Genomic DNA, 14,812 nt, shown 5'->3' with positions numbered 1-14,812 from the left:
CTAAATCAATTGAAACAAATGAACATCTCATTAGATGCAAAAGGCCTTTAGAAAATCTAACATCACTTCATGATAAAAGTCCAGGAGAACCTATAGATATAGGTATATAATAAAGTCAATATACAATAAGCCCAAAGCCAGCATCACCTTAAGTGGAGAAAAAAATTGACATTTCCCCTAAAATAAGAAATAAGACAAGCAGATACATGCTCACAACCCCTGTTTAACATAGTACCTGAAGTGTTAGCTATGTTAGTAAGAAAAGGTTATTGAATCTACTCCTTAACTCAAAGCCTTAATTTTTACTTATAATGAAGGTTATGTCTAGTCAGTGCTATAGAATTTAGTATATTGATACAAAACATGGACATGCCAAATACTTGGCAGATTTAGACACAAGTATATATATCCTAAGTCTAATAGATAGATAGAACGCAATTATTATATGAGGTAAAATAGTTGAATAAGGTCTTCAAAAGCCTCAGAGACACACAGAATATGGCATTTAAGGTTGTTCTTACAATCCTAAATTTCTTCGATAACAAGACAAGTTAACTCCTGACAACACTCAGCTGACCTCAAAGAGGATGATGAGTATCAAAGAGCCTCCTTATGGACATGGCTTCAAAGGTGGCAAAATAGCCATTGGGCAAAACATCCTCTTCCCTGCCACAAACAGAATTTGCCTAAAATTGGGCAACTTACATGTAGGCAGAGATAGGATAGATATTGAATCACGTTCAGAAATTTAGACCTAAATGAGACATGAAAAACACTTCAAACAAGACGAATGCAGATGGTCAAGTCATTATGAACGTAACATGTATAGAACTCATTATTCTCATGATTGTCACATGGTTCTCCCTGCTATATGTAGTTTGTTTATTCATGTGTAATAAAATAAAAGTTTTAAAAAAGAAAACAAAATATAAAAAACATTGTTGTATAATTATACATTTCAGTCATTTAAATATGAATAAAATTCCTTAATATGATAAAGAAAAGAAAAGGTGACAAGCAGGATAAAAATTGTACAATGAGAAGTCGAATGATACATAATTCTATTTTAAAAAGACACTAAAGTTGGCATTAGAAGTAGCACAAAGCTGATAGAAGCATCATCAAAGTAGAAGAGACCCAAAATAAGCACACCAATGCACCAACTTAGTGCACCAATGACAAACAGGCTAACAGAGTAATCAGGCAAGCAATAGTTTTAAAAGAGGTCATAAAATTTATTTATACAAAGAAAGTGAAATATTTATACAATTAAAACCTGAAGACACAAGTGAAGAAAATACAAGAAAATAAAAAAGAGAAATCTTCCATATTTATAGATTGGTAGGACAAATATTGCTAAAATGGTCAACTTGCCAAAAGAAATATGTGGATTTAATGCAAACCCTATTAAAATTCCAATGCAATTCTTCAGAACAATTGAAAATAACAATATCAAAATCCCAGTAGAAACAAACAAACAAACAGACAAACAAACAAACAAAAAACAGGAATAGAAGGAAAGTCCTAAATGGTAAAACATTGTTAGAGGTATCGCCATCATTGATTTAAAGTTATACTAAAAAGTTATAGTAGTAAGAACAGCATGGCACAGGAATAAAACCAGGCATTGATAACTGAATATATTTGAGGACATAGAAAAAAGACTACTTTCATATGATCGTATGGTTTTTAACAGAGGTTAAAATATACATTGGGGAAAACATAGAATTTTTAACAAATGATGCTGATCTATTGCACAGCTACATATAAAGAAATTAAACTTCCACCCTGCAAAAAACTCAGCTCCAAAAGAATCAAGGTGTATAAATTTATGACGTGATAACATGCCTTTTATAGAAAAGAGAATAAAAAGTATGCTTCAATTTGTAGGCACTAGAAATAACTTTTTAAATAGGATCCCTGTAACTCAGGTATTAATAAGAACTGACAAATGGGATGGCATAAGATAAAAACACAGCAAAAAAAATTCTGTAGTGCCAAGATCATCATTATAATGAAAGAACCGCTTACATAGTGAGGAAATCTTTTCCAGTTGTGCATCTAACAGAGTCTTGCTGACTAGAATATAAAACAACAACAAAAACCAATTAAACAAAAAACAACTACAAAGCCTAAGCATTAACAACTCAGTCAAAAATTGAGACAGGTAACTAGAGACCTCTCAATAGAAAAGAAAAAATTACAAGTGGCAGAGACTTTTTAAAAATAAATGTTCAACACCCTTCGAAATCAGAGAAATGTAATTTGAAGCTCTGGAAAATGGAGCAATGGTTAAGAAAACTGCTTGTTCTTCCAAAGGATCCAGTTGCAACATTCATCTCCTACATTGTGGCTTACAACCATCTGTACCTCTAGTTCTGGGGAATCATAGAACTCTTCTAATCTATATGAATACCAGACAAAACACACATACACATGAAATAAACAAATAAGGATTAAAATATTCTACTTTCCCTCAATCAGAATAAGAAAAAGTTGTAATATTGGAAGTGCTATAAAAGCTGCCAAAGGAGAAATACAATCAATAGTTGACCCATCTGTTAAACCTACAAATCATAACAGGGCCCAGCTTGGCAAGATATCCCCAGTGGTGCAATAATAATACCTTTATCTTGGAAGTAGCCAATGACCACCTAAGTGCACTTAAGTTCTACTTAAAATAGCAGTGAATTCATGCCTCTGAGTGTAAACATAGCCAACTACTCATACCAGGTGAAATCAATGACCATAGAGAAGAACCTATTACTGCCACTTTCCAAAAGAAGTATAATCTCTGTGTTCTAAGTACCTATCCTCATTACCAGCACTTGTTATTAAAAACAAAAACAAAACCTAAATCTCAGATGTTTGATTTTACCTATAAAGACTCAGGAGCCAGATGATGGGGTGAAAACTTTCTAGCTCAGAGAAAAAGAGAAAACACCCAGCTGACCTTCCAACTCATCTCATGTCAAAAAGGAAAAGGCAAAAATCCAAAAGCTTGTTATCCCAACTGATGGTCCAGGAGGAAAAGGCCTGCTAATTCACACTACAGCCCAGTAATAAAAGCACAAAATCATTTTCTTCTTCTCCATGTTGTCTTAAATAGCTTTCAACTCAAACTTCCTCCATTCTATTAAATACCTGTAATCTGGTTAGTTGATCCTCCTCTTGACCTAGGGTTACGTTTATTAAATATTATATACATAAAGCTCTTGGATTAAATGTGTGTGTTAGGTCTGAGCCACATCAAACTATGAAACTATGAACAGATTTTTAAAATGCATAATCTCAAGGTACACAATAGGATCAAATACCCTGCAATAAACTATACATCAGAAAATGCAGGAAATAAATAATTCTACACCAGCAAAACCAAAAGAAGTGAATCTCTCTCTCTCCCTCTCTGTCTCTCTCTCTCTCTCCTCCCCCTCCTCCTCTTACTTCTACTAGTACCACTACTACTACTATTACTACTACTGCTACCACCAACAACATAAAAACAAGACTTAAGAATAATTGGTCAATAATATTTCCTTACCTCAATGGACTCAATTCCCCAATATGTTGTGGATGATTTAAATAGTATGCTGAATAAATGTTTGTTTTGAAGCTATAATTATTATGGTGGTATTCTATAACTTGCTATCAACCACATAAAAACACAGATACCTATTGCATTTTTAGAACAAGTCTTTACTTAGGGAATGGTAGATATTGACCTTCTAAACTAAATTTAGCTCCCAGCCCCATCTCAGGCTGCTTTCCATCCATAATCCCAAAATATATGTTAATATTCTCTATTTTGTCCATCCATGCTGACCCAGCCAGGTGCTCCTTTCCCATGCTAACTCATGTCACTTGTCTGTTTCCTTCTCCTCGGATCCTGCCTTGCTTCCTCCTCATTTTCATCTCTCTTTGGTGGTCCTGTGACCCCAACCTGAAAGTCCATACTCCATTTCCTTTCTGCAAATCCCATGCTTCAGCATTTTTTATTAACCAATCACTTTATATTTGGTGAAGCAAGAAGGCTCCAAGATGGTTGTGCCCAGTGTGTGCAGTATCTAGAGAGTAGGGGATTAGAGCCTCCAAAACCCACTGAAGGGAAAACACAGAAATTGGAAGGATCAGAACAAGCCCCTTTCCCACCCTCATTGTGGCCCAACATCCCTAGGGTTTGGGACTCACAAGCTTTGAGCACCCTGTACTCTTCTGAATATTCTAGTGTGATACCAAGTTCTGCCCCCCTTGGTATCAAAGACCAGCTTTGACATTAACTGGGCAAAATGGAGGTGGGACATGAATCCTGTTGCTGGCTGGCTGGTGACCATGTAGACTTTCTTTGAGGGCAACCTTCCAGACTAGAACTGATAATTACCAGTAATAGCTTCTACTGATTGTATCAAGCAGGATGCTAGAGCTGATGGCTCCTTCCGGCGACTTCCACTGAAGGGGGCACGCATCTAAAAAGGAAAGGGAAAGGAGAGAAAAGAACGACGCATGTACACATGCATGCATGCGTGCGCGCCCGCGCGCGCGCACACACACACACACACACACACACTCACACACATATCAGGAAGCTGAGGGCAGAAAAATAGAATGAAGAAATCAATCGTCATCTCAGTCACCAGCCCAGCTTGAAAGAGTAACATCAGCCAGTGCTGTTATTAGGCCATTGTGCTTGCTTTGCCAACCTCAGAAGAAGCTCCAGCATACAATGGGGATATATTCTCAACGATGTTCATAACGGTCTTTTTCATAGTAGCCAGAACATGGAAACAGCCTAAGTGTCCCTCAGTAGAAGAATGGATAATGAAACTGTGGTACATTTACACTATGGAATAATACTCAGTTATTAAAAAAAGAGAAATTTCTGAAATTTGTGGACAAATAGATTGAACTAGAAATCATCATAATGAGTGAGTTAACCCAGAAGCAGAAAGACTCAAATGGTGTATACTCATTTACATCTGAACACTAGCCTAAGGGGCATGTCTAATGAAAATCTTTACTTATCAGGAAAGTGGAATAGAGTGGATTACATCCTATTGCTACTCTAGGTGAGAGAAGTATGGGAGAATTGGGAAATAGAAGGATCCAGAGGGTCCTAGAAACCTACAAGAAGAACATTATGACAGGCAGATCTGGGCCCAAGGTTTCTGTTCAAACTATGGCAGCAGCCAAGGACTATACGTGTGGTAAACATCAAACACCTACCTAGATCTAGCCAATGGACAGGAAATTCTCCACAGTTGAGTGGAGAGTGGGGACTGACTTTCACACAAACTCTAGTGCCTCATATTTGACCATATCCCCTTGATGGGGAGGCCTGGGGGCACTCAGAGGAAGGATAGCAGGCTACCAAGGAGAGACTTGATATCCTATGAGCATATACAGGGGGAGGAGGTCCCCCTATGTCACAGTCATAGGGGAGGGGAGTAGGGGGAAAGCAGTAGGGAGGGAGGGAGGAATGGGAGGATACAAGTGATGAGATAACTATTAAGATGTAATATGAATGAATTCATTAAAAAATAAAAAAAGTTCCTAGCTTTACTAATAAGAGTGTACTTTCTCTTAACTTCAATTAAAAGCATATTTACCTTATTTTGTTAAACAATCTATTTTCCCTAAGACTTTCTACATTAGAACCACTAATAAAAACATCTTTACCTAACCTTTTTGAACAATCTATTTTTTCCAAATTCTTTCTGAGGGTAATGATCATTGTTAGCAATCTACATCAGCAGAGTGTTTTCAGAAATGGTGATTGAATCATTAATCTGCTCCAGCAGCAATGCCTGAGAGCTATTAAGCTTTGTTATTGAGTATGCCAAAGATACTGCCCAATGAGAGGCTAGAAGGCCCCTTTATGGTACTCACACAATTCACATAGTAAGGGGGTTATAAGGATGGCAAAGCTAACAAGCAGAGCTATGTTTCATAACAGCATGAAATCCTTCATGCATATAGTTTTTGGAGTTATGTCTTGCTGAGACACACCCATCATGGGTTTGCTAACTGGTTGCCTGCATTCCATGAATTCTCTAGCTGTTTTGCTATTCCTCTTGTATGGCCCTGGCACCTGGGGAACAGAGAATCAGCACAGCAAACTTGATGAGTGAACTGGCTGCTGGATCCAAAACACTGAATTTGGTGTTTCTCAGACAGTAGGAGACAAAGTGAGAGTTTGCAGCCATCCTCTGGTCTGGGAGCCATGAACTGTGAGAATCCTGCACTCTCCACATAGGGGACCCTAAAGAACATCATCTAGGCCCCAAGTACAGGATTCTGGCCTCTATGCCTCTATTCTACTCTGCTGCTGATCCTCCAGAGGAGACCGGGTAGTCAGTAGAACCCTGCTGAATCCTGGATCTTAGGTGGCAAAGCTCAGACAAATGTAATTTCCAGGAGGGCAGGAATAACCCTCTGTATCTTATAGACCACCATGAACTGAAACTGAATTTCAAAAACAATAGAGAACAAATTTAATGAGTAATAATGCAAAGAAGAAATGAGTAAACAATGAAAAAATAATGGTTTAGAGCATCATGTACAGAGGAACAAAAACTTCTTTAGAAAGATATTCAACCTTACCCATTAATATAAAAGTAAAATATAATAAACATTAAATGTTAAACCTGAAATATAAGAAAAAACAAAAATCTCTTTGTGTCAGCCACCAAGTTTTTTAGGCACTCCCTGAAAACCTACTTGAAAAGAAATAAGGTAGGAGACTTTCAGTCTCCCTCTTTATGTCTAATTTCAATCCCCTAGACTCAACATCAGCTCTGACTAAACCATATATCACCATCTAGAATTTCAAACATCCTGAATCTCGATGCTTACATGTAAACTTGAAACACAATCAATAAAAGTCAAGACAATATATCTCTACTAGATCTCTGTGATGCTACTACCGAGGCCTTGTGAAATGCAATATAGCCAAGGCAAAAGACAAGGACTTAAAAACAGCTATAATGAATATGGCCAAGATTTTTAAAAAGGAAAGGGAGAAATCTAACAATAAAATCTATGAAAACACAGCAAACCATAGAATGAAATGAAGAAAAATAGTTAAAGTCAGGAAAATGGAAATAAAATCAATAAATACCTAAACTGAGGGAAAACGGAACTGAAAAATTTAGGAACATAAGCAAAAGCCTCAGCAATAAGACTCACCAACAGAATATAAGAGATAGAAGAATGAAAATCAGGCATTAAAGACAACGAAGAAGAAATAGATAAAATGGACAAAGAAAAATTTGAATCTAATAACATTCAGACACAAAACATCCAAGAAAGTTTGGACATTATGAAAAAAAAACCCAAATCTTAGAATAATAGTAATAGGAGAAGGAGAAGAAACTCAAGTCAAAAATCCCAGAAAATATTTTCAACATTAGAGAAGAAAATTCCCTTACCATAAAGAAGAGGTCTATCAATGTATAGGAAGTATGCAAAACATAAAATAGTGCTATAGTAACAAAAACAACATGGTATTTGAATGAAACTATACACATTTATTATTGGAATTGAATTGAAGAACCATCTATAATTAGTTCATACACTTATATACACCAGATTTATTATAAAGAATCCATAAATACACACTGTGAAAAAACCAGCATCTTAAACAAATGGAAGTAGTCAAAGTGGGTAGCTACATGTGGAAGAATGTAAATAGATCCATACTTACCACCCATGAAAAAATTAAATCCAAATATATCAAGGACCTCACATACATCTAGATAAACCAAGTCTCATAGAAGGGAAGGTGAAAAAATAGTCTTGAACTCCTTCCCACAGAAAAGATCTTCCAAATAGAACACCATTAGCACAGTCACTAAGAACAGTAAATAATAAACAGGACCTCATGAAACTGAAAATGTCCAGCACATCAAAGGACACTATTTTTTGCAGCAGAAATATTTTTATCAACTACACAATTGATAAGAGTTAATATCTAAAATTTAAAGATCTAGACATTAAAAAAAGATAATTTTTAAAAGGGTATAGAACCAAACAGAATTCTCAAAGAGAAAACTCAAATGGCTCTAAAACACTTAAAGAAATGTTCATCATCCTTAGCTGTAAGTGAAATGCAAACAAAAACTACACTGAGATTTTGTCTTATACCTATATATTACATTTTCAATAAAATAAATGACAGCTCATGCTGGCAAAGATGTGGAGTAAAAGGCCCAAACATCTATTGCAAATGACAGTTCATACTCATACAGCCACTAAAGAAATCAGTGATGTGGTTTCTCAAGAAGCTGAGACTAGGTCTACCTCAAGATCTAGCTATACTACCCCTGAACACATAACCCAAGGGATGCCTTATCCTAATACAGAGACACTTGCTTAATTATGTTAGTGTATGTAGTTATAATATTCAGAAATTGGAAATAGCCTAGATGTTTTTCAATGAATAAATTTTAAAGAAAATATTGGACATATTTACAATGTAATATTATTACACAGCCATCTAAAAATATGTAATCATAAAATTCACAGGCAAATGGATGATACTAGAAAAAAGTCATTCTGAGTGAGGTAATGCAGACCAGATAGAGAAGTATGGTTTGTATGGACTTATATGTGGCTGTGAACTTTCAAGTCTTGAGTAAGAAGACTACAATGCCTATGTGTATAGACTAAGAGGATAGGGGTAGAGATGGACCTCCTAGGAAGTGAAAATGAAATATGAGCGATGGATGGAATTTGGAAATCAAAAGGAGACAAGGACAAAGCCAAGAGAAGAAATACAGAGAGGGACAGCTAAAAATAAGACTCATTTCAGGGGTCATGCAGAAACCTAATACAACGGAATATTGCTAGAATTGCTCTATGCATATACAAAGGTAATCCAAATGAAATCACCAAATAATGGCAGAAGAAGTCATAAGAGGATAGATCTCCTCATCAAATGTAGCTCCTAGTACCATGAATGAGTCTAATCAGGATGGAACCCAAGAAAAGATGCATCTGTGTAATTTTACCATTGGGCAATCAGCTTTTTATACAATATTTTACATTTTTCACATAGTTTGTTGTCTAATTTTTTAAAGTCTCCAAGTAATCCCTACTTATTTGCTTTGAATAGGTGTCTCTACAAAGTCAAATTTTCATTCTCCTAGCCTGGTTCATCTTCCCGTCTTTTTACATACCTGTACTTTTTAATCATATGAATTCTAATATGTATCTGAGCCTCTAACAATTCCTCAGTATAAATGTAACATACAATTTAGTAAATTTATAACATGAATTTAGTACAAATATTGAGTCCTTTAGGTGAGTATTTTATCACTTTCATTGAACTTTCTTCCTGGAAGCAGAAACAAACACAAGGAAATCATTATTTGCTAATCAGACATGATTACTCTAAGCTGGATACTTTCATGACAGTCTTCACTTTATTTTTATATTCAAACATTATAAGAAGTGGTTAAGTAGCCTTCTTTTGTACCATTCCTTTGTTTTCCTGGGCTACTTGGCATTGCTAAGGCTCATAAGGGCAAGTGAGAAATTCATACCTGAACTCAGTGCTACCATCTGCAGGAGGCAAAAGACAACATGGTATGTTGCAAGAAGTATTTCCATAGTTCCCATTATACCTGCACAAGTTAATAACTAGTGAAAACAGAAATAAAGCTACAGAATTCAAATACGTTTATGCTTTTCTTCAACAATTGGTTTCTAAACAGAGTTAACTATCATTAGACCTCAATTTCAGACAATGAATAACTTTACTACAGCCATTTATGTCATGACATTTATCATCCTTATATTTCTACTTGCTACATATTTTGTTTTCCATCTTAGTTTTAGGAATAATCCATGCAATGATCAGATTCACACAGATATTTCTTCCCCCTTAGAGGATCACATCTTTCCAAGACTGATTTTGTCTTCTGGGTTTAAAAACATTATCAGGTTTCCTGTCCCTATAGACAAGATTATGGGACTGCCAAACAGATCCAAGTCTCAAAGGCCCTGTAGTGTAAATGTCTGTTACATTTAGTTCTACAAGAAGATCAAAAGAGCCAACTAACCATGTCCCAGGGGGGACTGTGGAGACTGAAGCTCCAACCAAGGACTATGCATGGACTGAATACAGGCCCCCTTCACAGATGGGGTGGGCAGTTAATTCTTCAGATGGGTTCCCTACTTAGAGGAATGTGGGCTGATTCTGACATGGACTCTGTTGTGGACTTTTCTATCACTTCTGGGCAGAGCTACCTCAACAAGCCACAGGGGAAAAGGATGCAGTCAGTACTGATGCTACTTGATATGCTAGAGTGGGTGGGTAGGTAACTCTCCTTCCTTGAGGATTAGGGGAGGGGATATAGAAGAAACAGGGAGGGAGGGTGGGATCAGGAGGAGAGGAGGAAGGCTGTGTCCCAGATATAAAGTAAATAATTTTAACAAATATCATAAATTGGTCTTTTGTTATTAATGTTGATTTTCCTGGCAAGGATTCTCTGTATATCAGAAACCTGGCTGTCCTGGACCTCTGTCTGTAGACCAGGCTGGCCTCAAACTCATGGAGAACCTTCTGCATCTGCCTCCAGAGTACTGGGTTTAGAGGTGTGTACAACCACATCTGAAGACAGTAAATTGTTTTAAACTAAACTTTCACTTCTAGAATTATTTCTCCTAGATAATTATACATTTGTATATTTGTATACATCACAATTTCCATTCTCTTCCTCTTTCTCTATTCTAGTGATGATCACTCTGTTCTCTATCTTGAAATCAAGTCTATAAATATTTTCTTTTCTATGTTGTGGAGGAGTTTATTAAATGAGCATGGGGGAGAAAAAAGTTGGAAGAGGGTATTCTGAGAGAGAGAGAGAGAGAGAGAGAGAGAGAGAGAGAGAGAGGGAGAGAGAGAGCAAAAGTAGGAGGGAGAGAAGAGGGTAGAGAGGAAGTATTAAAATATTTTCAATTGAAATAAATTTATATTACTTTCACACTCCCCTTCCTCCCTGCAGCTTCTTGTACATCATCCATTCTCAAGGCAACAGCATCTTTTTCTTTATTATTGCTACACCACACACACATACATATACATTTCTATAATATACATATAGATATACATACTTATACATATGTATATGTGCAACAACATTATTGTTGTAACAATAGTACAGAAGAATGTACATGCATATTCATATATATTATGTATGTGTGTACATATATGTATATATGTATGTATGCACAAATATATTTAAACATATCCTACTGAGTCATTTCTTTCTCTTTTGTGGGCATACGGTTTCAAGTCTGACCTCTTCATCGGACAAGCAACAAGTAGACTCATCCCTGGGAGAGGCTAATTCTACTTCTCCCAGAAGTCATTAGTTGTCAGTAGCTTCTTGTCTAGGGTTGAGATCCTGGAAAAAAATTCCCTTTTCTTATCCACATATCCACTAATTCTATTGTTCCATTCCTGTTTATGTCACTATTTCTAGGAAATCAGTTAAAAAAACTTCCATGTATGACTGAAACACGAGATATTTGCCTTTTTGCTGGCCTATTTTAGAAATTACATTTTAGAGATACATTGTAAAAAACCCAACATGGACATCTCTCATATTCTGTTCTTTGTTGATTTTTTTCTTTACAACTAGATATAATAGAGAAGTTATTTTGGTTGAGAAGAACATGGAGTGGTCATGAGTTTCAATTTATGTGGCTGAAAATTATAGTCAAAGGTATATATTTTGTTTAAAGCTGATCAAACCACACCCCAGAACAAGATCTCAGTATCCACAAAGATTCATAGCTACAGAGTCAGTTTCAACTGACCCATAAAAGAAACTTGGTTCTTTCCCTCACAGAAGGCACTAACTCTCCATTATTCTGAGCCACAAGATTTACTAATCCTTAAAAATACTTCTGTCTAAGTCTTGGAGCTTATTTTTAGGGGCAAATTATTTCTCCCTGGAGGCAGAAGAAATAAAAATTACCTGTGAATATAGACCCATATCTTAAAACCTTACTAAATTCCCTCAGCTGATCCTGTTGATCCCATGGCAGCTCTCTTTTATAGCTATGATAGCATCACTTGAGTTGTCAGCAGTTTTTCTGAAGTCACAAAGCATGCTAGAGTTAGATGAAGATCAGGGGACCTAACTGCCAACTTCCCTCTCCTACTCTGAAAGTCTGGTCACATGATTCTGCAAGCCTGATACTTAGGTCTCTTTCCGATCACATTCCTACAGAGCTGGTTATGTCAACTCACAAATGAAATTATATTTACCTCACTGACTGCATCATGTTTTTACTGAAGCACTAGCAAGACTCACCTCACACAGGGAAAGAACAAAACCAAAGATGCCAAAGGTATTTTGAATGCTAGACAAATACATATAAAGAGGAGACAGGTGAAGCACAAGTAAATGAATTTAAGTTCTAATGAGGCATTCAATGAGGTTCATACATTTAACAATAAGTGACAATAATCTCTAAACATAACAACCAGTTAGTGCAGTTAAGAAAAAGAGCACAGGAATTTCCCAGGCTGACAGAGCAGCTATATCTTGAAGACACAAAAGAAAGTAGTCACTTCAAAATAGTCCCAGAAAGTTTCAGTCACTTGACTTGGAAAAACGACGGAGTGGAACAACAAGAGGTGAGCCTCAGAAAAAATAATAGAAGTTATAAAAATTTAAAAATCATGTATGATATATATTTAAATATATATGTGTGTACTCAATTCTTTATATATATGACAGATGACCTATATAGATGACATATGTATATAAGTATAGATGAGCTATGAATATGAATGCATATAGAACTTCATGTACATACATATATTTAGAAAATATTTAGAGATATTTAGAGGCACGTACATATGCATATAAAAGTATATTTCTGTGGATGTATAATTGTATTTCCACAAATATGTCATATAACTGTATACACATTTATCATGCATATGTGATAACAAATACACACATTAAAATATTTTATAATATATATTTTAGTAGTCCTGTATATATTTTTACTAAGTAATTTTATCATATTCATTCCCAATTCTTCCCAAATCATGCCCCTTCCCTCTGCAAGCTACTTTGTGTCCTTTATTTAAAAAACAAAATACAATAAAAATTTTTTTGTTGTTGTGATAATAAACCATGACCAAAAGCAGCATGGGGACCGAAGAGTTTATTTCAGTTACAATGGAGATCACTTCCCATCAGTGATGGAAAGAAAAACAGAATCTCAAGCAGTGAAGAAACCTGGAGGCAGGAACATAAACAGAAGTCTTGGAGGAAAAACGCATTCCAGGACTGATCCTTATGGTTGTTCAGACTTACTTCTTACTGCATGCCCAGGATTAGTCCCAACAGACGAGTCTAGGATCTCTCACATGAAGAATTAATCAGGAAGGTACTAGATAGTCTTGACTACAGAACAATCACATTTAAGTATTTTCTCAATTAAGAGTCTCTCTTCCTTGTTAAGTTTTGGTTTGTATAACGTTTTCAAAATGTAGTTAGTACACCTATCAAGACCAGTTTGTGCTATTCAAAGGGTTTTTGGATGTATGGTTTTACATGTGCATTTGGTTGGCTTACCAGGAACTATGCTCTTAGAAATGATTCCCTCTCTTCTCCCAGCAGCTATCAGCTGCCAATGACTCCTCAACAATAGGACGAATTTTATAACAAATGTCTTTCTCCATGCAGGGATTTGGTATGGGTTGAACATGCATGGTTTTAGTCACACTCCTATACCTACTGTGAACTCATGTGTGCAAATGTCCTGCTGTGTCCAGAAGACACTGTTTCCTTGGGCGAATCTATTATACCTGGCTCTGCTTTTATACATCCCCTTTTTATCCCACACTGATCATTAAACTTTGGGAGGAGGGGGAATGATGTATGTCTCTCTTAAAGTTGAGCACGCCTCAGTCTTTTATTCTCTGGATCCTGGCAAGAACTGGGTCTCTTTGTTAATGATGGTCTACTTTCATTAGATGAAAAAAGAGGCATTAAGAAAATATAACTTCATTTTATGGTAAAATTTCTGGAGAAGGCCAGGATTGGTGATACATGCCCTTCCAGGCAAAGGCAGATGGATATCTTTGAGTTCTAGGCCAGCCTTGCCTACAAAGTGAGTCCAGGACAGACAAGGCTACACATACATAGCTCAACATAATAAAGGCAATATGAAATATGTCAACAGTCAACATTACATGAAATTGAAAAAAATGACATTTCTACCAAAATCTGAAATAAGACAAGGATGTTAACTCTCACAGCTAATGTTTACCATAGAACCTGAAGTGTTAGCTATATTAATATGATACAAAAGGAAACAAACAGTATAAAAATTATAAAATGAGAATTCAAAGAATACTTAATTATATCAATAAAAATATTAAAGATATCAGATATCATTAGGCATATACCAAAACTGATTTAAAAAATCATCAAATTAGCAAGGACATAAAATTAGCAACAAAAAATATCATCCTCGTTCACCAATGACAAACATACTAACACAAAATCAGGCAGACAATAGTTACAGAGGATGTCATGGAATATATTTTATAAAAGAAAGTGAAATAATTGTACAATTAAAACATGAAGACACAATTGAAGAAAATGAAAAATATATCACCTGTTCATTCATTGGTAGGACCAATGTTGTAAAATTGACTAACTTTCTAAAAGCAACATATTGATTCAGGGCAATGCCTACTAAAAGTCCAATGCAGTGTTTCACAGAAACTGGAAAGAAAAGTATCTAAATTCTAATGTATATACATAAGACCAAGGACAGCAAAAAA

The 14,812-nt window shown here is 35.8% G+C and overlaps 2 protein-coding genes across 9 annotated transcripts in view; one reads left to right on the top strand and one right to left on the bottom strand.

Annotated features, from left to right (window-relative positions):
* The window catches only part of LOC311599685 (selection and upkeep of intraepithelial T-cells protein 2-like), a gene marked incomplete at its 3' end in the record, with an annotated part of 59,939 nt that extends 50,311 nt beyond the window's left edge, over nucleotides 1-9,628 (bottom strand). The window contains exon 1 of the mRNA XM_084785692.1: nucleotides 9,540-9,628. Coding sequence (XP_084641818.1) covers nucleotides 9,540-9,615 — 76 coding nt within the window. The 5' untranslated portion in view covers nucleotides 9,616-9,628. The remainder of the gene's footprint in view (nucleotides 1-9,539) is intronic.
* The window catches only part of LOC311598968 (selection and upkeep of intraepithelial T-cells protein 9-like), a 366,712-nt gene that overhangs the window by 264,756 nt on the left and 87,144 nt on the right, over nucleotides 1-14,812 (top strand). The gene's annotated exons all lie outside the window — the stretch shown is intronic.

This window comes from Acomys minous (genome assembly GCF_964271855.1).
Source record: "Acomys minous genome assembly, chromosome: 6".
Lineage (NCBI taxonomy): Eukaryota > Metazoa > Chordata > Mammalia > Rodentia > Muridae > Acomys > Acomys minous.
The sequence above is the reverse complement of the archived record's forward strand: the minus strand, read 5'-3'. Positions and strand labels throughout refer to the sequence as shown.